Here is a 26,975-nt window from a genome sequence, read left to right on the forward strand (position 1 = left end):
TGGACCAATATATCAAAATATTTGGGTAACTTTATGAAATTTATGAAAGAAATGTGATAATTAATGAGTGATTGAAGTATTTAAGCTGAATGAACTATCTATATTAAAGTGTACTGACTACATGGAGGTTTCGGTAAGTCCTTAGTACGTAAAACGTTAATTTACGCTGCGTTACAGAGAGGGACATAAAAAGCTTCCCCATAAGTGAAAAAGTTGTTGTTACTGCTTCAAAAATAATTTCATTTTCTTACACAATGAAAATCCCCAGAAACAAAGACTAAAACAAATAAAAGGCTTTCTACAAGAACGTTAACAGATGTACCCGTTAAGACTCATTGAAAGCCGCACCACAAAAGCAGAAAACATACAATAATTGAATTCCAAAACATGCCAAAAGAAAGATGGTATAAAAAATTACTCATTCCGTTTGTATGTAATCATGACCTTTAATGAAATTAAACCTTCAACTTCGTCGTCCTTTTATTATTCCTAGCTCAAACATGTCTGATCATAGGGGCATTTGACCTGGTTACCCCAGAAAATGAAAGTTGAAAAAACTTTATTATAACCATTGACATATTTAAACCAAATATATTGTTTCTTGGGTGTGCACATACTTTTCCAATCTATCATATACTAATATATACTTCAAAGTTGACGTAAACCAAGAAAAAAATCAAGATACATGTATGTTACAAAAAATACACATTTCGTCATAGTTTGTTGCCATGGTAACTCGTTAACTGAAATTTGTTTTTATATTCTGAAAACCCTTTACCTGAGTGTAGTTTCGGCAAAGTAACATTTGGGAATGGTTACTTTTAAATTTGCCGAATACGGGTCTCACTTCCCCATCTCTTTTCCCAAATGTGTTCACAATTTTCTATCAGATGAAACGTGTCCCCTTTGAGACGTTCAACATATCTAGCGCTTACATTCCAATAATGTATATGGACCTCGTAAGGGACTTAATTAAAACATTTGGATGTTGTTGAAGTCCAAGGACAACGAAAAAATCAACACTGTTATCCCAGGACATCAATGCAGATATAATCCTGGAGACCACAAGAGTTACTGAGTAACAAAAAAAAGCGATTTAGTAATTGCAGAGAGGGTCAGAAAAGTACCACAATGGATTATAAACGATACATACAATTGTATTGAATAAAAAAAAAGAATTCCAGACGCAGTGAAAATCTTAATATTTGTCACAAATATTGAAATCAGCAAGAAATGGACTTGTAGCAAGTCTTACATGTTTATTGTTACCAAAATTGGAACGTTACGTGTAATGAAATATCTTCAATTGATCGCTGACGAAGAGTATGCAGATCCTGTGCCACATGTTGCACACTTTATGATGTCCAGTAAACACGCAGTAATTAGTTTTATTAGGAAGGTGACGTTATTTGGAACATATCCGCTATCGTCTGTGAAACGAGTATTCCATGACGGTCAAACAATTCGTGATTGCGTCCGTAAAATGTACGACGAAGGGATATTTTTAACTTCATTATATGGAACTCTTGGTTCAATTACTTTTTTGTGAGCAGAAACCCTCTATCAAGGAAATCATGATAGGAATAACGAGACTGTATCAACTGGTAGATATATTTTCCTTATCCAGGCGCTGCTGGAATGTTGCTGTATAGAAATGAAAAGCAGCAGTTATCTCTTTTGTCGTAAAGTTATGTCTTCAACCGTTTTTATCAAAATTAGACGTTAGTCACGATATTATGCAGACACAACTGTATCTGTTTTATCTCAAGTTCGTTCGATGGGATGGATGCGTTTAAGCTAGTCACCGAACTTAGAATCATTTAGTTAGAGAACATCATCTTTATAAAGGAAAGTAAAGTTAAAGGATACTGCTATTTTTTTTCTTTCTTCCTATGAAGTACCTGTATGATATCATCGTAAGTAAGCAGACAGGTACTGTTGGTTTGCATGGGAATGCTGATTGTTTGTTAAAAAACAGGTCTGGCAAACGTAACAAATATGTTGTCAACCAAGAAATAATGCACCATGCAAATGTCAGTTTCAAAGAATTGTTTTTAACTGTATTCGTCCTAGGTGGTTTTTGTTTTAGGTTTTTATGTAAGCCATTTCAATTGATATTTTATAGTGTATCTTTCTATGTTGTGATGTTACACTATTGTTTCAGATAAGGGTGAAGATTTGGAACCATTAAAACGTTTTAACCCGCTGTTATTGTTTGCACCAGACCTAAGGCAGGAATCTGATGTTCAGTAGTTGTCGTTTGTTGATGTGGTTCGTAAGTGTTTCTCGTTTTTTATATAGGTTTTACCGTTGGTTTTCCAGTTTGAATGGTTTTATACTAGTAATTGTTGGGGCCCGTTATAACTTACTGTTCGGTGTAAGCCAAGGCTCCGTGTTTAATACCGTACTTTGACCTATAATGGTTTACTTTTATAAATTGTGACTTGGATGGAGAGTTGTCTCATTGGCACTCATATCACATCTTCTTATATCTATTTTGAGAAGGCTTTAAGAAATTTCAAAAACGTATGTCGAATATTTATGAGTAAACAAAGAAAAAATATAAACTAAATTTAATTTAATAAATGCAAAATCATAGTGAAATCACTCAAATATGAAGTCAATCAGACATTTTATGTTTAATACATATAATGGTTTTCATGATATCGTTATTACTGGTATGTACTTTATCCTTATTTTCTTATTTGAGTAAAGGCAGACTAAAAAAACAAATCTAAAACAGGGATCATTAATTGACTTTTATTACCATTTTAGTTCAATAATGTTTGTGGGATTGAAGAAGCTTTTTTAATATTTTCTGAGATGTACGATGATTACTCTCGCCGACAACAGAACTAAAAGGATAACAAAAATGCACACATATGCCATGTAAAACAACACTGAATATATTCTACAATTATTTTCTTCCAGGATAAATTACACAACAAGGAAACTGTTACTCTTTGAAGGTTTGTAAATTTTACACCGGACACTAATTATACAGTATCTAACTGTCAAATACATGTAAATAGCCTTGGGAAAAAGTATAAGTCTGCTGTATTCAGAACCTCAAATATGTTGATATGTAAGAAATCATTTTGAATTGGCAAATGATAGTCAAATCAAAGAAATTCTATTGCATAAAGAATTATAAAAATCAAGAGGAAACTTTCCTTTTATTTGTTTCAAAATTTCAACACAAATATCTTCTAATTTGCTGCAAAAATCCCCATGCATTACTCATTGTTATAAAATGACCCTGCAAACTGAATAGCAGAAGGCCGTAAAAGTTACCTTATTTCGATGTGATATGGAAGCAGGAATAAAATAATGTAACTCACCATTATCAAACATCCATGTACCATCATTTTCTTTAATATGACAAATTCTATTAATGTCAATTCCATCAGTGCTCTCTACACCCTTAAGATCTTGATTCAGTAATCTACGTACAAGACTTGTTTTTCCAACACCTTCTTTTCCAATAACCTGAATTCTCACATATTTTCTGACCTCATTTCCAGATTGGATTGCCTTCATAAACCTTTTTCTATCATTTTCTCTTGGAATTTCTAACAAATAACAAATGTCATCAAATAAATATTCACATATTAGCTTTAAAATTGTAGTTTTTTAAATGCTTCAGCTTGTTTGACAAAAAGACAAAGTTTCATTTTAGATTGAAATTCTTTTCTAATGAAAGTTTTCACATTAAACAATCTAACAATTAAGTTCTTACTTACTCAGATAAAGAGTACTTTTATTTCAATTCCCTTTTTGTCATATATCTGATAAAGTTTTAAAAGATGTATATAAGCTTGCTTACAAATGTTTACACTTGAAAGTTCTTGTTGACTGACGGAAATTAGAAGCTTTTCGGACAAACGAAATCTATTAAGTGTATTGTTTATTGATTATCCTTATATAATTACATAATAATTGTAAATTATGTCATAGTAAATATAAAAATGAGAAGATGTGGTATGATTGTCAACAAGACAACATTCAAACAAGGACTCACTTAGGTAAAATTAACAGTTAAAAATTCTCATATGACCTTCACAAATGAAAAAATTCCATACCACACAGCAAGATGTAAATAGAGCCGAAATGTTTGTTAACTTGTATTCACTTGATTTCTAGAATAAGCTTGACATTATTCATATATGTGAAATATATGTTACATCTTTATTAAAGGAGACATGACACGATTTTCAATTTGTGTTTCAAAATGTTTATTTATACTTAACTTTCCCCAAAAATACATCGATAGCAATATAAGTGTCAAATATTTGGTAAAATATGTATTTTAATGAGATTTTAATGCAACGATTTATCGACCTGTCAAATATGCATATTTCCATCCCGGAAGACTCAGAACGAGGCTACTACGTCAGTGGTTACATTCATTCATATTGACATATGGGTATAGCACAAATTTAGTTTCGATTATAATCCAACAAAACGCATGACAGTGATAAACAATGATTATGTGTGATGCCGATGGATTCAACAATATAATTAAGAAGAATATTGACTTGATATTTTCTGTTTTTCGAATGACACGCAGACTTAGGTGTAAAGATGGGACTTTTTAACAAGCCCAAACTACTCTTCTTTCCGCCCACTTTCATACGGAATCCAGAGTTGGGGTCTCAGGTGACATGCCATGAGTTCATCATAGGTCATAGGTGTACGGTACAGGTGATTGAGTTTCGCAATTTCAGGTCTCGTTTGAAGTTGCAAGCTTCAGGTGTCACGCCACATTGGGGATTGATAAGACATAGATATTACGCAATATTACTTCATAAGCTCTTTGTGTACATCCTGGATGTTGGTTTTGCCGAGGGCACAGGTGAGATTGGAATATATTATTGTTACAGTAATACAGGTACAACTACCTGGTCATATGTTTAATGAATACCTGTTGTACGACCATACAATACCCTATGCACCACCAATTAAATACCCTAACCAGTGTTGATAACTAATAGACAACCTGTATATATAGATCTTATTTTTATTGCTTTTAAGAATATGCAGACATAAAAAGGTTTATATCAGATGCATTTTTTTAATTGACTTCTTGAGATGAAAAGTAATATTTCTGTATGCTTGCAAGTCTATAACTTCATAAGAAATTGTTAGGCTAAAAGCATAAAAAGCAATCAAGGAAATGATAAGACAATGTGAATCATAAGTCTTTTACATTCTTATATTGAACATCGAATATAATAATGGACAACTATTTAGTTGGTAAAGATTCAGATGATGAAAAACATTTCTTTTTAAAATGGAAACTTTATAATAAATGAAGAAAGTGTCGTTAACCGTAAGGCCTCCAACAATGAGAAAATCCTAAAACGTATATTCGGCTATAAAAGTTCTCAACATGAAAATGTGAAACAATTTTAACGAGAAAACTAACTTATTTATAACAAAATGATTTCCGCAGAAAAAATTTGACAGACATGAACCAACGACAACCACTGATCTATATGCTCCTGACTTAAGACCGGCACATTCAAAATGTGTCGGTGGTATATATTTGTGAGCGCCTATTCCAACTCAAAAGATCGGTACGAAGTAGAGAAACCACTAACGTTAAAACAATAGAGACAACGCAAAAATACTGTTAGCTAGATCAAAGCCAAGTACAGCTAATACATAACTCATGTTCTCGAAGACTGAAGTATCATAGGCGGATCCAGGGGGGGGCTTGGGGGCCCGGGCCCCCCTTTCGTGGGAAAAATTTGGTTGCTTATATAGAGAATCACTGAAGCATGACCGGAGCGGCCCCCCCTTAGGTCAGTCAGCGGGCTCCCCCTATGAAAAGTTCTGGATCCGCCACTGAGTATGTTACATGTAAACATTTTCCTAAAAATCTAACATTTATTCAAATGACCCCTTTTAGAAGAAATATTTTGAAAAAGAACATTATGTGTTGCGAATATTTTCCTGGACTCAAGCGTTTTGCTGGTAGCAATAAACAAATTGATTGCTAAACGATATTTAAAAAAGAGGGGTGAAAATAAGTGAATTTGAATTTACTTTGTGTAATTCCTTAAATTTGAAGTTAGATTTGTAAAGGTCTGGATGGAATAGCATACTTTAGAAGTGTAGTATAACTATATTAATTATTTCAACCAAGGATTTGTCAAATCCTTGGTTCCGCAGAACCCAGTGTCTCGCCTACTTTTGTGACTAAATCACACTACAGGTGCCTTCTTACCTTTCATCTGGTCAAGTATGCTATAGGTGTCAAAATTTAATTACTAAAACAACAGCCTCCAATAAATGTTTTGTATTGTATACATAAGGTGAGACGTAAAAAAGATATTGAATTGAATTGTTTGTATAAAAGGGGGAAAGTAATAAAATTGTTAATTGAATATCTTAATGCAGAAATAGTGTGATAAAGGATTTTTCACTATACAAATCCTTTGTGTGATGTAAGGTTTCAAACCAAAAAAATTATAAGAATAACTTTTGGTGATAATTTATACCTATTAAAAGTCTCTACGTAACCAAAAAAAAAAAAAAACGTACTCTTTGCGAACGCCTATAAATTGACTTTAACTATCGTTTTTTTCTGCTTCTGGCGCACACAAAATTATAACATTACCGTAACAGAGAGAAAATAACACTTTGATCATCAATAATTTGAAATTTATATTTTTAATCATGATTAAAAGTAGTTTTATTTAAATAAATAAAAAAATGCAGAAAGCGGTTTATTAAATTTATTCATCAGACAAACCAAATATGTATGGTAACAATCCTATCGGTATTGTCTGAAAAATCGTCGTTGTTGGACTCTTCGCATGAAGAATTAATATCCTTTTCTTGGTTATTTTCCACACACACAATGGCTCAAATTGATGAGGTCAATTGTCCTTATAGTTTGTCAGTAATCGGGAAAAGTGCTGTCAATACCGTCCATAGTGTATCGACATCGTCCAGTTAGAGACATTTTCCCAGCTTGTAACCACTGACGTAAGCACGATCACGATCGTTATCTAATTAAAAATCATTCATTATGACAAGCGCTGGATTCTTTGACCAGAAAAATGCCGATTGGTCAGGTTTTGATCAGCAAAATTGTACAAAACAAAGACTAATATTTATTAATCTAATAAAAAAAAAAAAAAAAAAAATCGTGTCACGTCTCCTTTAATATAATCAAAACCTCCAAATAAACTGTTTGGTGGAGACGGGGATGATTAAATGACTGATTTGATATCAGACCATTGAACGATGATCATAACATTAAGTGTTTTTTTCAATAGGCCAAAGATTTTTTAATGATATTTTGATAGGTATTGCATTGGTTAATTTTTTTCTTTCAGGAAGCGTTTTAAACCAAAATATGTAATAAAAGTAGTAAGCTGACGACACTTTCCACCACAAATACTACACAATAAAGATGTCATCAATGTTAAAGTTTCTTAAAATCTTCAATACTATTAATGTGAATGCCGACTCTTTGAAAGATTTTCCAACTTGCACATACTATTCCCTTTTGTCATTGGTCTAATAATATCTGTGTATCAGCATAAAATTTTATATGATTTCATTTCAAAATTATCAAACTACGTTATATCTTCATAAAATATTGATGTATCTTTATCATATTTTATAAGTTACATCATTCCTCAGCCAACTTTCGTTATAAGAAAATGAAAACTTTTTAAAAAGTTCCAAATGAAGATGCACAATTTACACAAATTAGCGCTATCACAATTTAAGTACCGCAATGTTCTAAGATTAACAGCAACTTTGTAAACGCCTAAAAATTAATAATATTTAAACTGTTGACATTGATTAACAAAATCCTTCTGAATGCACGAGATTTAGAATGGATAAAAATAGGATGCAAAGGTAAACACGGTTGACTAGGGTGAAATGTTGATCTTCGTAAATTGATTAACAGGTTTAAATAACAATTTATTCCATTTTCTTTAAAATTTAAATTAACCAAGAGCTTTTTAAGAGAGAAAGAGAAATAAGAAACGTCTATACACGAACGAGCGTCTTTCATTGTACATGGTTTTGAAAATATCTTAGGTATTCAGCATACAAGGTTTAATTTGCTTTTCATTGTATTTTTGTTGTTTTTTATTTTCCGACAGACCGAACGAACGGTGTTCTTGAGAGTGAAATCAGAAATGGTATCTTTGTAAATGTTTGTTTACTTCTTGAAATAAAGCTTGATATATTAAATTTAGTTATAGAATACGAATTCAAACTCACAAATAAAACCCTTAAGTATTTCAAATTCAGAATTACCGTTCGAATAGTGTCAAGTAAAAGGTTATTATATTTTCTAAAAAGTTAAGTAACCTCTCGGTTATGAAATTCTTAAAGTAACGTTATAAACACTTGATTTTTGTTATTATGAAATCGTAAAACACACTGATATCAATTTAGAAAAAAAACCTTCTGAAATGCACTAGCCGCGATTGACGAGAAAGATCTATGTCATTTTAGTAAGCACGCGTGATCTGGTTGACCAAAATGTTAAACTTGCGAGTAATGATTCACTAGTATGAATAGATGTTAAGGCTTCGACGGGGATCATGGTGACGGAAAAAAATAGAAATTTGAAAATGTTTAGGAACACGATATGTTGGCCTGATATTGACAATCATCAGTTTGTATTAAGTTTCTATTAATAGCATAAAGGAACAGGACGGTAAAAAGAGGACATGAACCGTACGACCAATACACGGGATTGATGTTTAAAAATTTGAAACCAACGTCTTAATTGGAATGAACAATTTCCATGTATAAAGGCACAACATTATGCAAATAGGTCTATATATGAATATAAAGAAACTTTAAAAAAACCAATGAAAATCATGTTATCCTGATTCAAATGAACAATTTTCTCAAAGTACTTACATTCAATGTTTTTATATTGAATATTATGTAATATTTATGGCTAACAATACATTGTTAAACATCGCCTATTTTCCAATTGTATGCGGTCATTTAACGAGTTAAAAAAAAATTGATCCCATATTAGTTTTTCGAGAAATTGACTGTAATTTTCTTCATACAATACAATATTATTACATGTATCTATCTTACATAAATATTAAAATATCTGTTTAGGTAACACATCTCATTCGAAATAACCTGGTACAGATTGATTTACGACTTTCCACTGGTATTGCACAGGTAATATCACGACAGGTGTTAATTACACTCGAAAACTGCTGGGCAAGTCTGTCATCTTATCGTAATCATGCATTCATAGTACAGTTTTACAATAAGCCAAGGATTCCGACCCGAGTCCGAATACGAGTCACAGAAATATAGTTTAAACGACTGGGGTGATCTCAAATTTACGATGAAGCGCACTTTCTTTCCTTCATTATTATTATTTCAACGTTCAAATATTGAATACTATAAAATCTTTAAGCGTACATTATTTTAAGATGACCCTCATAGCTTACTTATATAATTTGTGGTCATACTGGTATTCAGATTCCGAGTCTGGCAGTTAGCGTAAATATCAGGTAATAAGACTTTGCTTATTTTTTACGATTTCAAATTAGGGATTACGAAATTACCTTCGTCAATAGGGACGTTTATAACAAAACATTTGAAATTTACGGCTGCGTTTATAATTGAACATGGTAAACACATAAAGAATGTGTATCTTTAGGTACCTTAAACGAAAAGCAAAATCCACCTAAAAAGTGAAATCACAAAAATACTGAACTCCGAGGAAAATTCAAAACGGAATGTCCCTAATCAAATGGCAAATTATTTTCTGTTTATTAATGGTGAATGGCAAACCGAAGTACTGACTACTGAGCTGATGATATCTATGGATCAAAGGTCCCCAAGCAGGTATTATGAAAAAGAGCTAGACAATAAAAATAACGCTTAGTTAATATATGTGATGAATTCGAATCGCTTTTAAAGATTCAATTTCATCAGGATCGCTAAAACCCAAATAGATGATAGACAAATATGTGAGATTACTCATCACGTTAAGAGCTGTAAGACCAATTGAGACATTAAAAGAATATCGAAATCCATCTGAGGTTAACTTTAACTTAAAATTTTTTGTATTATTAAATGGAGAATTTGAGGTATCAATCTTTTGAGAAACAAATTAATAATTACTGTCTGCTGTAGAAAATAGAATACTTCTTGTTTTTAATTTGGAATAATGATAAGCATATCTTAATCTATTACCACAATATGATTGATCTTAACTCATTTAAAGAAAATAATTTTCAATGCACTCCGTTTCAGGTATCATTGATGTGTACAGTTCTAAGTAAAATACATACCAAGAACTGTTTTCTTAGTAAGTTTTCTCGTTTGAATTGTTTTACATTTGTCATGTCGGGGCCTTTTATAGCTGACTATGCGGTGTTGGCTTTGCTCATTGTTGAAGGTCGTACGGTGACCTATAGTTGTTAATTTCCGTGTCATTTGGGCGCTTGTGGAGAGTTGTCTCATTGGCAATTATATCAAATCTCCTTTTTCATATTAACCTTTTTTTGAAAGATTTAGACATGTATCCACTTTTTTGTAATTATCATGGAAACCGAAACAACGACATAAATGTCCGGTTTGCATAGACAGTTTCTGATACAATAATATATTGGAGAGTATAGAAAAAATAGGTAAAACAATTTTTGATAATGCGAGGTCATAACCTTTTTAAAAAGTATATTGATAGTAATTCATGTAATTGTAAACTGTAAGAGAAGTAAGTTACACAAAATAAGTCCGTTATTTGTAAGTTTTAAAGAAAACGACTAATATCCCTAGTGTAAACAAATGAGGAATATACACGGAACAAATACACTATATGTACAATGATGGGAAGATTCAAGGATCTGGATTCATCACTTACTACGAGCAGCTTCCGACATTGCCTTGTCCTTATGATCGTTAGACGTCTCGTTATTATAAGCAGATCCTTTTCGTTCAGCAGGAGGTACTGTAAATTCAGAAATTATAACTAACATCAACTAATACGTTTTTTTGAAGAATTAACAAAAGTGCGTGAATATTTTTTACGATTTCAGAAAAAATCTGCATACATAAATATGCAGCAGATACATGTATTGGAATGCGAGTTCTTAATACTGCTATACTGAACCAGTCGCATTATTCGCATTAATACAATCCTCCCGTTAATTTCTGACAAAATAATAATCATTTAAATAAAATATAACATATTATATTGGGGATTTTCTTATAATGAGAGATCATAAAATTTCAAAGAAGTTCAAGGGATATTGGTAATAAAGTTTAAAGGATCTGGATTCAACACTTACCACAATCAGGTTCCGACTCTGCCCCGACCGCAGGAACTTCAGACGTCAACTCACTATAAGCCGATCCTCTTCTTCCATCACTTAGAACAGGAGGTACTGTTAATTCAAAATTATTGCACGTATTTATTATTGCGATTATTAAAAGAATCAACAAAACTGCGTGAAGAACTTTTGTATTTTCAGAAAAATCTGCATACATAAATATAATTCAGATATTAGAATGCGAGTTCTATGATCGCGTTACTAAACAAGCTAAAAAGGAATCTGATGTACAGTAGTTGTCGTCTGTTTATGTAGTTCATACGTGTTTCTCGTTTCTCGTTTTTATATAGATTAGACCGTTGGTTTTCCCGTTTGAATGGTTTTACACTAGTAATTTTTGGGGCCCTTTATAGCTTGCTGTTCGGTGTGAGCCAGTGCTCCGTGTTGAAGGCCGTACCTTGACCTATAATGGTTTACTTTTATAAATTGTTACTTGGATGGAGAGTTGTCTCATTGGCACTCATACCACATCTTCCTATGTCTAATATTCGCATTAATAAAAATCTTGTGTTAATTTCTGAAATAATAATAAACATTTAGATAGAGAATATATAGCATGTGATATTAGGGAAATATTTATAAGAGGAGATTCTAACTTTTCTCATGATTTGGTTTGTGAACTGTTAGAGAAGTGATTTACACAAAATAAGTTTTTTGAACATTTTGAAAAAAAAGCGACTAAGATCATCACTCTTAACAAATAAGAAATATTCATGAAACTACTCCGTAATAGCACGTGATCAACTACACTATATTTACAATGAAGTGAAGTTTAAAGGATCAGGATTCAACACTTACCACAATCAGGTCTCGACAATGCCTCGACCTCAGGATCGTCAGAATTCACCACTCCATATTCTTTAGCAACTAGAATAGGAGATACTGTTAATTTAGATATTGTTGCGTGCATTCATTATTGCGATGTTTTTTTTTAGAATTAAGAATAATGCGAGAAAAAATGTGCGATTTCAGTATATGCAGCAGATATCAGAATGCGAGTTCTTATTTTTGCAATACTAAACCAGTCGCATTATTCGCATTAATAAAAGCCTCGCATTAATTTCTAAATTTACAGTTAAAGGTACTGAATTAGTAAGATTATAATTATGTTTTTCACGTCAGCTTTTTCGTTATTAACCAACTTTTTTTTACATTACCATATGGATAACGCTATACTTATTAACCAAGGCAGTCGAAGAAGTAAAGGTCAAAACTACAAAGAAGACCAAATATAAGATTACAATTGCCACAAGCACAATCCCGTTGTGACATATTCAAGTTTGAACACAACGGTCGCTATATTTGGAGCAGGATTTTTTTTTTGAGAAATTCGTGTTGCTTGGTATTTCAATTTCTATGTAGTGTGTTATAGACCGTTGTTTTTGTTGAGTTTTTGTCATGGTGGTGCCAGTTTTTGTTCAACTGACGGAATGTTACTGTCTTTTTGGTGTAGTCCTCCTTTTAAAATAAATTTGTATTTCAGTAAAGCACAATCTGTCATAAAATACTCGTTTTGCTTCCCAAAATTTAAACATCATTTGAAAGCATCCATTATTGTTATTTTTCAAACATATCAAAAAGTATGCATTTACAAAACAAAACACTTTTGCAATTATACTTCTTATCGTCTTGACAAACTGATATTGTTTGCCAAAACCATTTAAACGCTCAAATTGTGTGGCATAATTACCTCCATGGCTGTAATTTATGTGTTTCCGAAAGTATACCTGTAAAACAACCAATTGTCACTACCACTAGAACTCCAACTATAATACCAGCACTGAAATCAATTAAAATCGTTATACCTTTATATTTGTAAAAATATAATGAATATGTTAATACTTCTTGATACTTTGGCTCTTTGCTACAGGAATAAATATAAAATAAAAAATCACCCTCCCCACCCATCCCCCCCCCCACACTCTCACATTTTCTCCAAAATATTGCATAACAAAGGTCCGTTAATCCATTTTGTTGGTTTTAAAGATAATGATAAATAAGGCAGAGGTCCATCTATATATATATATTTGTTGCAATTGTTTGAGGTCAGGGTCTTACTACGTACAGTTCTCCGTAAAACTGAACATAAAACATGATGCACGAAGTTGTAGGTCAGTTCAGTAGATTTGTTAGTCTAACATGTAAAACCTCATGAAAGATATAAAAAATGAAAACAACACGCTTAATAATTTCATGCGCCCGAAGCGCTGTTCTGGATTTATATTCATCAGGAACGCTCAAAGCCGAAAATTTTAAAGCTGATAATGTATGATAACCGAAGAGTTAAAGAGCCATATAAAGGCAACAGTAGTATATGACATAAACATAGCCAAATCCATCTAAGTAGATACAAGAAAACGTGCTATGAGTGCCAATGAGACAACTCTCTATCCAAGTCACAATCTGTAAAAGTAAACCATAATAGTTCAAAGTACGGCCTTCAACACAGAGCCTTGTATATATCTATTGATTTCCAAAGTAATACCTGCTAGATTTATTTACACTAGATATTTATTGAACAAATAACACAAGTCTTTTAAATTTTGTTTACTGCGAACGATGGCGTATTTTTTTTTTTTTATTTGTTTGTTTGTTTGCTGTTTTATTTTTTATATAAGTGGCAGAACATGCAATTTTGTTTAAGCCTTTACTTTTTAATGCTTTACCTTATTTTATATGATTACACGTACGGATGTTGTGCGTCCGGGACAAAAACACGCTGAGAAAATTATTTTTCAAATGCTATATGATATAACCGTACCTAGGTGTGCCTTGAAGTCGTTAACTAAGAATCTTTATGACAAATGTCACATGCCTAAACTGTAGGCGGTTTGGACATCATTGGACAAAGCATCACACGTTAGTTCCGACCGACGGATATTTAGCAAACTTACAAACCTGCTCGTGCATTTTTCATTGCTATTCAACGCAAAATAATTATCTAAGATACCTGGGACGATCTCATTTCACAAAGGATTTCTATTGTCTACTTATTGTACCTCGAACTTAAATACCCGGTGTAGGTCTTTAAGTTGAGGTTCAATTTACTAAAAGTTAATCGGGCATGACTAATTAGATACGCCCTCTTAAAATCAAGGGGTCCGAAATAGGTTCGGGAAATAACACCCAGCAAAATACCATAATTTACAATTTTAGAAAATTTCTAATTCAAAGTGCATTTGATTGCTTTAATCTGTGACTTTAATATCTCCAGTCAATAATCAATCGGTGGAAATACTAACCTGTCCCGAACCGAGAGATGTTGGCTGCAATAGGAATTTATTTAAATAAAAAAATCCATATCTCATTTACTTATAGTGGACGTTATTGTTTGTAAATTCATGACGTTTTGTTTTTTGGCATTCATCTACCGTGGAGAAAAAAGAGGGAAGGAGGGCTAATTGCTTAGCTTACGACTTTGATCATGATTCAGCTGTATTCTATTACGGCATACGTTTTACTTCTAGCGAACGCTCTGCCTTATTGTAAAAAGTGCCACTTTAAAATTGTAATCATTCGCCTCAGGTTGATCCACTTTGCATCTCGTCGTTAATATGCATGACATATTTGCCACTGGACATAAAAGGTGCAATTAATTAATTAACTTCATTTAGTGACGTATAATCATTTGGTTTCAGTAAATAATCGTCACCAAGGGTGATTAGGGAATAGAAATATGGTCACTTGGTCTTTTTCCGACCGGCAGTAAAACGCTTGCCAAAGTGGAGCGTCCGTTTGGCTGTGCGGGATGTATCAAGTTTGCAGCCATGTCCGGTCAGATTGGGGACGTTAAATCCGATGCCTCGTGTACAGAAAGTGCCACGCACTTTGCACGTAAAGAACCCTTGCAACAACTCTTTGAGGGGTCTATAGGTGGCCTGTTGCAAGGCAAAATTTCTGTCCCTTTCCAATATATCCTCATTGTCCAGTGGCAGTCCACATTTCCCCGACCATCATCCCAGATGGCCTCTATTATTACAAAACCTACCTATTGTATTTGTTGTTAACTTGTTTTTCTTCCTGAACATTCATGAAATATTTGCCACTGGACGTTAAGCAACCAACAATCAATAAATCAATAAATAATCGTCTCAAACAGTTTTCCACTTTTTATATTTCATTTTTATTTAAGTATAAATTTTTAAGAGTAAATCTTTCTTCCATCATTTTTCTCTTTGCATTTAATCGTTTTTTTTTTAAACATTACAAAAACGTTGTCGTGGTACACATCAGGGGTTACATTGTATCCTTTGGCAAAACTAATAGGAGAGGGGATAAGAACAGAAAAACGATCTTCATTGAGTGCCAATAACTCATATATTGAAGCGAACAATGACGGCTGTCCCGTCTACGTGTCAACATTTGCTGTTTCAAGTTTATTTATATCTCAGACTGGTATAATAGTTGCCATAAAAGCAAAAATGGATAAAAAAATGTTGACAACAATTTATTAAAGGATTCAACTTATTTTGGGTGTTTCATTTATTTATGAAAATAGATATTGTTTTGCTAATCGGTTTCGTTATCTTTTTTTTTCATCTACAATTGTCCTAGCAAGAGTCGCAAAAAATGTGTTAAAATCAGCCATGCAACTTAATTGAAAAGATTTAGCTGACCTTTCTTGTTGATTACACATTTCGATCATTCAACTCGTGCATAGATCGTTTTTCCCCCTAATGTTTTTTAACGTATAGATAGCGTGAAATTCTCACTACACCAGGAATCGAATATACATTCCTATTTCGATGGGACAAAACTTCGTATTTATATATCCGATAAGCCAAACGAACGCACCCATTTAGCAAGGGTATATTGTGGGACGGGAGAGGTCTCGAGATGTCAATATTTCTATACCCAAGTGAATTATTTGATTTTGAATAAAAGGTGATAAAGATATTCTGTACATTAATGCAAGAGCAACACAAATACACACACATATCAAAACATTAATAGTCAACTTTCAGTCTTTTTTTTATAGGAAGATCCATATACAGAAAAAAAAATTCAGTGAAAACCGCCTAATGACTTAATAATAGTTATACGGAGTTAACTCAATAATAATTACCGTCAAATATTATATATCCCAAAAGTCACATCTGATTTAATACTATTTACCGTCAAAGATATCCCAACAATCACTAGTCTCTGGTTGAAAAATTTCACTTGCCCTATTTAATTTTGATCGGTGAAAATTTAAGAAGTTGTAATATAAACCAGTAGAACTGAAGAAAAACACTTCACTATATAAAAAAAAACGGTAAAATAAATGATGATAATGGATGACGACCAGCGGCAAATAAAAAGAATATTCAGGACGATAACATGTAAATACAATACGAGTATTAACCCCGCTTTTTACTAGACTGACACGCTGAGTCGGTGTTTTTACACATAAGTTCCCAAGATATTAGTTCGCAGGAAGAAAAGTCACCCGACCCGGACACATTTCCGACCCTGAGCCGACCAGTCTGTGCTCCTAGTCTATGATGTCACGTGTTAAGCGTTGAAATAGCCAATACTAATTTAACGTCTTTGTTTGGCCCGGTCGGGATTCGAACAAATTACCTCCCGCTCTCGACGGGAACACCTTCACATGAGACCAACCAGTAGAGCGGTAGTACATAATATACCAAAACCTCAAGTACAATAAACAATACAGTTTCACAGACGTCTCACAGTTACTAAAGCGAGCTTAAAGTATCTAACCTTAATTAAATGCATGAAATGATATTGTAAACTACACGTAAACATCGATGATCGACTTTAGTGTAGATTTCATGGATCAATACTCTCGGCAAATTAAAAACTCTTGCTCAAATTATTTGAGTGGTCCGAATGTGGCCAGCTGTTGCAAGTCTAAATTTCTGTCCTAATTCAATATACCCTCATTTTCCAGTGGTATTTTAAAGTTTCACGTCCAATCTCACTGTCGACCTCCTATTGCACGACCTACCTATTGAGTATTGTATTTAAAGACTTTATGTGTTATAGTCATGAACATGCATGAACATGCATGAAATATTTGCCACTGGAAGTAAAACTTCATAGATTGTTCCATGTACTTAGCACTCAAGGACAAGATCTTGTAAATTGCTATAATGTACTATTTCCATTTAATTTTTTTTTTTTGTGTTTTTTTTTTTCCTTGAATTTATTACATAACTGACTGCTTATAAAAAAGTTTTTAATATTTTTTTACTATGGTTCTTATCTACTGTTTTAATACGATTTATAATATGATGTTTTGTCAGGCAAGGATAAAACTAAGAAAGGCTTTTCAGGTGTTTTGCGCCAGTTGGACATAAAATGGGAATAACGGACGACTAAAATAAAAGAGGTTTGTTTTCATATAATACATCGAACCTAGGAATATATGTCACCTAAACATGTTTTGATCGGGTCAGTGAAACATAGTTGATGCTATAGATGTCACATTTATGCTTTTTAATACGATTTTATTTTATTTAAAAAAAAACAAAGCAAGATCTATTAATTAATTGGACTAAACAGACAACACTAATTATTTTGCATTCGCATGTAACGTAGTGTAGGAAAATTACAGAATAATAAAGGAATGAACATTTACCGGATGAATATTGTGAAGGACCTTATGCATCTAGGTCTGTTCGATTAAAAGTTCTGAAACAAGCTGTTTAAAAAGCTAATTGATGGAAGAATTAACTTACTGTTTTCTTAGGTCTGGTCTGTTTCATGATTACTGACAGATTAAAAACATCAAATATATAGATATAATAAGAAGTTGTTGTGCAGAATATTCATTGGTCAGTTATAAATGAGGTATGTATAGGGTTTTGAATGCCTCATTTATTAAATAAGAAATCGTTATTTTGAAAAGTTGGATTCAAAAATATAAATGTACCCCCTAATTTTGTAAAACTATCATTTGGTGTTATTTTAATGCTAAACAAAATATAATAAATGAATAATTGAATGATGTACTGCCATTTAATCGGTTCGTTTCCGTTGCAATTTGGTAACTGTTAATTGTATATATCAGTCTGAGTACTATTTAACTATTATTTAAGGTGAAAATATTTAGACTCGTCCAATTCAGGGGAATTTGGTTTCTGCGAGTGCTTTTTGTGTACTTTTCTTATGTTTTTGACGGTTTGTAAGTCAGTAAAAGTTCAATGATTAAGTTAATATTGACCTTAAAAGACCTCCGAACCAAAAGGGATGTTCATATCCCCTCGCCCTTCGGGCTCGGGGATCTGAACATCCCTTTTTGTTCGGAGTTGTTTTAATATCAATATTAACTTATCATTGATCTTGTACTATTACTTACTAATTCAAATCCATCCAAATCTTTGTTTTTGGAGGAAATAAATATAACATTAAGAAACAAAACTATGATATGCATAACACGAATAACAATTTCTTACTTACATTTCACCTTCGGAAAATCTACTTGCAAAACCTGTATCTGAAATTACAATTAATTAGAATGTGATTAATACTAACAAAAATTTAAATCGACAAAAAAATCCTTGTATGGGATTCTCCATTGTTAATATGTTACGTTAATTTACACAAGACAATTCAATGTCTTCTACGAGTTAAGGTATAATAATTCATAACTCAAGATAATTTGCTTCTATATTTTCAACAAACAGGCTTTCGTGAGCAAGTTCAATTTGACATTTAACCTAGAGAATGGACAAGTAAACTACAACATGACCAAAAACCAAGATGGTCAAATAAAGGCAACAGTAGTATACCGCTATTCATAATTCATAAATCGATTGAGAAAAAAACAAATCCGGGTTACAAACTAAAACTGAGGGAAACACATCAAATATAAGAGGAGAACAACGACACAACAGAAACACAACACTAAAATGCAACACACACAAAAACGAACTAAACTATAACAATGGCCATTTTCCTGACTTGTAACAGGACATTTTAAGAAAAATGGTGGGTTGAACCTGGTTTTGTGGCTAGCCAAACCTCCCGCTTTTATGGCAATGTTAAATATAACATTAAAATGACAATATTACATGACAGGACTACAATACAAATAAATGGGAGAACATACAGGACAGAGACACACACAACTTATAGCTATCAAAAGGTACCAGGCTTATCATTTAATACGCCAGACGCGCGTTTCGTCTACATAAGACCCATCAGTGACGCTCAGATAAAAAAAGTTCGAAAGCCAAAACAAGTACAAAGTTGAAGAGCATTGAGGACCAAAAGTTCCCAAAAGTTGTGCCAAATACGGCTAAGGTTGTATGCCTGGGATAAGAATATCCTTAGTATTTAGAATAATTCATACTTTTGCAAGCAGTAAATTTATAAAAATGACTATATAATAGATATACATGTTAACATCGAAGTGGTGACTAACTACAGAATAAAAACGAATACGTAAAACTTCCTTAATCAGCACACAAAAAACGCACAGCCGAACAACGTATTATATGTTAGCCGAAGAGATCGACGCACAATGTGACATCACATATAAATTTCTATATATTTCCAAAAAATAGGATAGAGTTCAAGATTAGGTTTGTAATACTGGTATAACATGTATTAATAACAATGAACATTGCAATACTTATTAATATACAATTGTGGTAGTAATTAGATAATTAATTATATTATCAAGCTATGTCGGTATTTCTTCTAAATCAAACTGTAAACCAAATACATTGTATAAATTTAGTTGACCCAAACTAAAATCTTATAAATGAACTGGGTGATTAATTATCTTTACCGTAACACACGAATAGAACAGAAAAAAATAAGATTTAAAACTACAAACGATAAGACATTTGACAAAATCAGATGAGAATAACAAATATAACATCAAAACTAAATACATGGATTTTGGATAGAGAAATACCGTGACACGTCTTATAGCAATGCGAATTCACACTCAGCAAAACAGTAACAATTGGGAATAAGTCACGTTCGGTATTTAAAAGATCAGACGACGTAATGGCAAATCACAAACTAATACGTGGTAAAATTGTCCATTGTTAGTTTGGACAAAGACACATCGTATGAATCAACCAATTCGTGATGGTGTCCATAAAATTTACAGAGTGTCATTTTTAATCTGTCCTCCTCATAACTTTGTTGGAGCAGTTTTTACGTTTCAAAACTTTAAATGGGATTCAATAGAATAAAACTAAGCTACTTATACTATTATTGTCATGCTGAATTATATAAAATCACCAATATGAAGTTGATGTGTTTTCTTCGGTTTTGGCTATGAACCAGATGTGTTTTTGCTTAATAGATAAACGACTGTTAAATAGTGGTATACTACTGTTGCCTTTATTTACAAGTATGTTAGAATATTCTTATGTTATGGAAAATTTGAATACAAAGTTTGATTATTTATTTTCTGATAAAAAAATGGTTAGTCATCTGTAAACCTGGTGGGTCTGTATAAAAAGATTGGAGAAGTGGCCACTGGCGCCTCAAAACCAGATTGCCTCGGACAAATGATGTTTGTTAACCTTTGAGGGTAGCCAATCTAGAAGGAAAATTCTGACTCAAACCTGAACTGCCTTGCGGCCACACCCTTATTCATGTTATACAAGTGAAGTTTTTAGTAGACAATCTCGATGATAATCGAGAACCATGAATCTTTAACTTCCTTCATGTACCTTCCTTGTATTCAGAATGTTGTTAGTTTTAGGGTCTTATGAGAAAAGTCACGCCACTTTTTTTTTTTGCGACATTACGGAATGATACAGTTTACCAAATAGGTACTTTAGATAAGCAATACAAATGCGACATATGTGGATCATCATTTGTTGCCCCTTCTGGAGCACCTGAAATCAACCCCGACTTTTAAATGGGTTCGTGTTGCTCAATGTTAGTTTTCTTTGTTATTGTCTCGTTTTGTTCTAAGCATATGCATGTATTTGAAACAAAATTCAACAAAAACAAAATATAGTATTGGTCAGCATAATGCCGTCTCAATAAAAAATATTTCCACTTTTGTTTCTCATCATATACTTAAAGATAATTTTCCTAATCATACATATTTAGTAAATAAACTTACATGTGAAAACATCTTCTTCTAGTAGAAATTTTCTGTCACCTAACGTTACGCCATACAAACATGAATATGAAACATTAAGATCATCTTTAGTTAGGTTTTGTATAATTAATGTATATCCATTCTTGAAAATCCGTCCATCATACTTTTTGTTAGGTCTTCCTGTCTTTACATCTATAAACAGTGTGCGTTGTTCTGGAGTCCACCTATCCCATCCTGAATCTTCTGGACAGCAGTTTGGAACATGGCAAAATAATGTCACATTTTGTCCATAGTCTGTAACCTTTCCAACAACTGTCCATTTCAAAACACCTATAACTGTTAAGTAAGGGTTTCACTTTACATTACGCATTATGCATACAAATAAAAAAAAAAAACGTATTAAACTTAAGGATGTTTGCTACTCTGTTTCAAAATAACACGCTTTTTAAAAGATCATTACAGATTGAAAGTTTATAGATAACGGAACAAAAAAAGCAGAACAAAATTCAGGGTCCGTGTGCTTGCTTTCGAGATATTAGCTATTAAAAATTTTACGTGAATATTCTCTCTAGATTTTTCATAAACTGACATTGGTACCTTTGTTCTTTCAAAAATTATGAAAAAATAACAAGGATTTTATAAGATTTTCAAATATGATTGTTTAAACAATATGTAATGATGAAAAGAAAAGTAGGACTTGGTGGACAACATGTTTATTGGCACCACATGGATAAAACCAGAGGATTCTGAATATCTGACAAAAATTCAAAAACAAGAGGAGCGAACATCCTTAATGCTATTTGGGAGAATGTCATACATACCTTATTGGTATCTACATATCCACAATGTTGAGAACTGTACTGTTACTTTGGATTTAAATTTAAAATAGTAATACATAAAATTGAGAATGGAAATGGGGAATGTGTCAAAGAGACAACAACACGACCATAGAGCAGACAACAGCCGAAGGCCACCAATGGGTCTTCAATGCAGCGAGAAACTCCCGCACCCGGAGGCGTCCTTCAGCTGGCCCCTGAACAAATATGTATACTAGTTCAGTGATAATGGACGTCATACTAAACTCCAAATTATACACAAGAAACTAAATTTAAAATGAGACAAGACTAAGAAAGGCCAGAGGCTCCTGACTTGGGACAGGCGCAAAAATGCGGCGGGGTTAAACATGTTTTTTGAGATCTCAACCCTCCCCCTATACCTCTAGCCAATGTAGAAAAAAACAAACGTACAACAGTACGCACAGTAAAACTCAATTTAAGAGAAGTCCGAGTCCGATGTCAGAATAGGAAACAAAAGAAAATAAACAAAATGACAATAATACATAAATAACAACAGACTACTAGCAGTTACTGACATGCCAGCTCCAGACCTCAATTAAACTGATTGAAAGATTATGTCTTCATCATATGAATATCAGGCACAATCCCTCCTGTTAGGGGGTTTAGTATTATACCGTCATAAAATATATGAGAAGAACATAACCCGTGTCATGCCAACAACTGGTTTTAGAATAAATATGTTTAATTCCGATGCAAAGACCCTATAAGTGAATCAATATTAAAGCCAAAATATGCAATCTTTAATGACCTAGTATCGTAACTATATCCCTTCTTAATAAGTCTGTTTAAAGGTTTTGTTAGCTTTTGAGGTGAATACTGACATATTTGTGCTTTGTAAAGAATATTACCATAAAAAATTGGATGTGAAATACCCGAACGTATAAGATGTCTGCATGTTGAGTTATATTTACGAATGATGTCCTTATACCGATGATAAAATTTAGTAAATGTTTTGATTAGTTTATGATATCGAAAACCCTGGTGTAATAATTTTTCAGTAATATATAAATTGCTCTCGCTAAAATCTAATACGTTGTTACATACACGAGCGAATCGTACAAGTTGTGATATATAAACACCATAAGATGGTGACAAGGGAACGTCACCATCTAAAAATGGATAATTAACGATAGGAAATGAAAAATCATCTCTTTTATCATAAATTTTTGTATTAAGCTTCCCGTTAATGATATAGATATCAAGATCGAGGAAAGGACAGTGGTCATTGTTAGTATTAGCTTTATTTAAAGTAAGTTCAACAGGATAAATTTCTTTAGGCATTGTTCCTTTACCTCATGTTTGTATTTTGATACATTACCTGATACTTCATATTGCTTCTTTTCATTATTGTTTAATCTCATTCGGGAACTTGAATGTGAAAATCACTAATGTATTTTAATGTATACTAATATACTGTGGTTTGATTATGGGTAGAAATCCTAGTTAACAGAAAAGAGAAATGCAACACCATTCTATCATGCACATATGATATGACTATTTACAACTTTCATACAAGTTGGAGGTTTAGTCAGCTATATATAAATCAAAGATTAACTCACCATTTTCTTCGAAAAATGTCTGTGCCAAGTCAGGAATAGGACAGTAGTTTTCCTGTCGTTCTACTGCCTCTTATTATTGAGGGTTTGGTTTTGTCATCTTCCATTGAATTCCCCTTTTTGAATTTACCTTTGAGTTCGTTTTGTTTTATTACTACATGTATTTCAACCACTGTTGTGTCTCAAGATCTATCCAGAAATAATTAAAAACCACTGTTTTCATGCTTTTGTACAACACATTGTACAATTTCCTTAACAGATAAGTTCATTTATAATTTTGTATTGTATTTTTACCTGATTTCTTTTCATCTTAATTTGACCTTTTTATATGAAAACAAATGCATGTCAAAATATCAACACGAAGAATGAGTATAGCAGATATAATGCGACAATATTGATAAGTTGTTATTGTTTTGTCTCGGCTTTGGTTAATCAACATTTGATCATCAACCGTTTCTATGTTGAGTAGATTCTGATTAATAATAATCATCATAACAACACACAGATAAGAAAACAAAATGTACTATGAGATAGCAAAGGAAACACATGCTTTAATTATATTTAGTTTACATGAAGTTTATCACTGAAGGCTGTGACAATACATTATACTGCTCCTTGATTTCATTGTATTTGTTTGTGTCCAAAGTCAAGATTTGACAATTCAATGTTACAATATTTCTCACCATCAATTGATTTTGTTCTCAAGCTTGCTTTAATCGGATTTGACTTGATAATATATTCATTATAATGTAGTCTTTGATTATTTACCTTGTATCATATGACAGTAAAATAGAATCAGCAATTGTAGGATATTTGTCATATCTACAAGGTGCCTGCAAAATAGAATGACATATTAACATAGAATAAACAACTTAGTATTGTGTATGGACCGAAGTCATAATTATCAAATACAAACAAAGCTATCGATATTGTTCATTAGCTGTTGAAAAAAAAAATAGTTAAATTTTTACCAATATGTCATGTATATTTATAAAGTATTTTCGTTTATCCAGAAGGCGTCATCCCCTGTTATCAACTTCATTTAAGGTTCCAGTAATAGTGCCTTCTTTTTGACACAGGTATGAATAAGACATTTACACATTTTTGGCATAGAAGTGGTCCATAATATATAATTCCTGGTCTCAACAGCTTTTAGGAAACCCAGATGCTGTCTTATTTACTGATACGGAATGTTCTAGTGCATCATATATGTGTCTTTAGTCTAATCTTATATTATATCAACCACGCTTGTATCATATATTAAATAATCATAAGTTTTTATCCAGATTTACCGTATTTCTTAAGAAATCAAAAACAAATTCTTGTACTCGCAAATCATTGATGTTTTAATGTTTATGCCTTCTAGTTCCTTAAATTGGAAGATGAATTATTCTTTTGTATTCTAGTCTAGTATGTTCTAGTCTATTCTATATTAGAGCAGTCTAGATACACGGATTGTAGGCGCGCGATTCGTCTACAAAAGACTCACCAGTGACGCTCCAATGAAAAAAAGATTAAAAAGGCAAAATAAAGTACGAAGTTGAAGAACATGGAGGACTAAAAATTCATAAAAGTTATGTTAAATACAGCTTAGGTAATCTATTCCTAATCCAGTCTTATCCAGTAAATGCTTATCTAACATATTCAAGAGAAGTCTATCTTTTTCTAGTATATTCTAGTCTAGTATATTCTACTACATTATATCGAAGTCGAGTCTCGATTTTTAACAACAAAAATGTAATTCCTTATTTTTCAAATTTCCTGTTACAATAATACTTCACTGTCCAAGCTCCTGTGAGTAAATCCTGTAAAATTATTTCTAAACGGCCATAAACTATGACAATATAAAATATAATATTCTATTGAACTAATTTCTTGATATGTATGAAAACATTTGTCTTTTATTCATAAACCTGCGTAATTCCTTTATAAACAATAACCTTCGAATTACTATAATGCTCTGCATCATAGTATGACTTGTGAATGTTAAATCTGAAAACTGTCAACAAAATTGTTTAAACCATAATATCCCTGACCTTATATTTTGTATTCAAATATGAAATATTTGCCACTGGACGTTAAGCAACTAATCAATCAATGTATTCAAATACTATATGTTGTACTGACATCTTGTTTTTATGTTGAATTTTGTAAGAAGATGTTCCACATTTACCAAATAATCTTTTAAAAAATGATTATGGAATAAAAAGATGTAAATAATAGTCCTCATATGTTTTACATTTATTTACTTAAATAAAAATCAATTTAAATATCCATTGCTTCGTAGCAAAAATATTATGTAGCAGTTTCCATCTAAACATTTTCATCTTGTTCTCTCTTAAGAAATACGAACGAAATATGTTGTCTGTATTCAAACTTTAAATATCTTGCATGTCTTGACCAAATATTTATACCAATTTGCTGCGTATATTTTGATATATTAAACTATTATATGTTTTTTTATTCCTAGGCAAAAAAAAAGAAACGTAACAAAAGTTTTTAATTAGAAAAATAACACAAATAATACTTTTAAATTTTTACGGTTAAAACTAATGACCTGAATGATTTTTCTATCGAATTAACTAATTTGTAAAACATTTGGAGATGAAATTGATTTCGAACAAATAAGCATTTTGTTCAGAAATTTATCTGTATTATTGATGGAATCGATTTGTCCTTTTTTCCATGTGTCAAACACTTTTGTTAGTTAAAGGTCACAGTAATTGAAAAAGTTACACGTTAGTCAATGCCCAGTTTACGCCAAAACGAGAGAGAACAAAATATTGGGATGTGGGCAGCAGGAATGAATCAAATGCATGTTGCAAATTATTTCAATATCTCTAGAATGACTATTGCAAGGCTTCAAACTCGTCTATGAGATACTGGTACGACAAATGACCGTCCCCGAGGTGGCAGGCAACGTCAAACTACGTTATGTCAAGACTGGCACATCCGCATTTTTCATTTTCCGAAAATAGCACGACAAACCTTAGGAAGAAATAACAACAAATTATCTGCTCAAACAGCTCGTAACCGGTAGAATCTAGGGTTGTCACACAGTACATGATATATAAGGCATACGGATGAAATTGATTGCAGATTAGATAAATTTCTGCCGGAAAGGATGGTAAGATGCAATCACAGAAAGTTATACGTCTAAACAAGTGATAACTCTACAACAGATCCA

The 26,975-nt window shown here is 32.3% G+C and overlaps 1 protein-coding gene across 4 annotated transcripts in view; it reads right to left on the minus strand.

Moving 5' to 3' along the window:
* Window positions 1-26,975, minus strand: part of LOC127710457 (uncharacterized) — a 97,367-nt gene that overhangs the window by 59,341 nt on the left and 11,051 nt on the right. For all 4 annotated transcript variants that reach the window (XM_052216309.1, XM_052216310.1, XM_052216308.1 and 1 more), the window contains exons 2-9: window positions 24,557-24,621; window positions 21,397-21,711; window positions 18,759-18,795; window positions 13,042-13,131; window positions 12,150-12,218; window positions 11,310-11,405; window positions 10,883-10,969; window positions 3,342-3,572 (exon numbers count right to left, since the gene is read on the minus strand). In XM_052216309.1, coding sequence (XP_052072269.1) covers window positions 3,342-3,572; window positions 10,883-10,901 — 250 coding nt within the window. In that variant the 5' untranslated portion in view covers window positions 10,902-10,969; window positions 11,310-11,405; window positions 12,150-12,218; ... (2 more) ...; window positions 21,397-21,711; window positions 24,557-24,621. The remainder of the gene's footprint in view (window positions 1-3,341; window positions 3,573-10,882; window positions 10,970-11,309; window positions 11,406-12,149; window positions 12,219-13,041; window positions 13,132-18,758; window positions 18,796-21,396; window positions 21,712-24,556; window positions 24,622-26,975) is intronic.

The sequence above is a fragment of the Mytilus californianus genome, unplaced genomic scaffold, assembly GCF_021869535.1.
Source record: "Mytilus californianus isolate M0D057914Y unplaced genomic scaffold, xbMytCali1.0.p SCAF_8, whole genome shotgun sequence".
Classification (NCBI taxonomy): domain Eukaryota; kingdom Metazoa; phylum Mollusca; class Bivalvia; order Mytilida; family Mytilidae; genus Mytilus; species Mytilus californianus.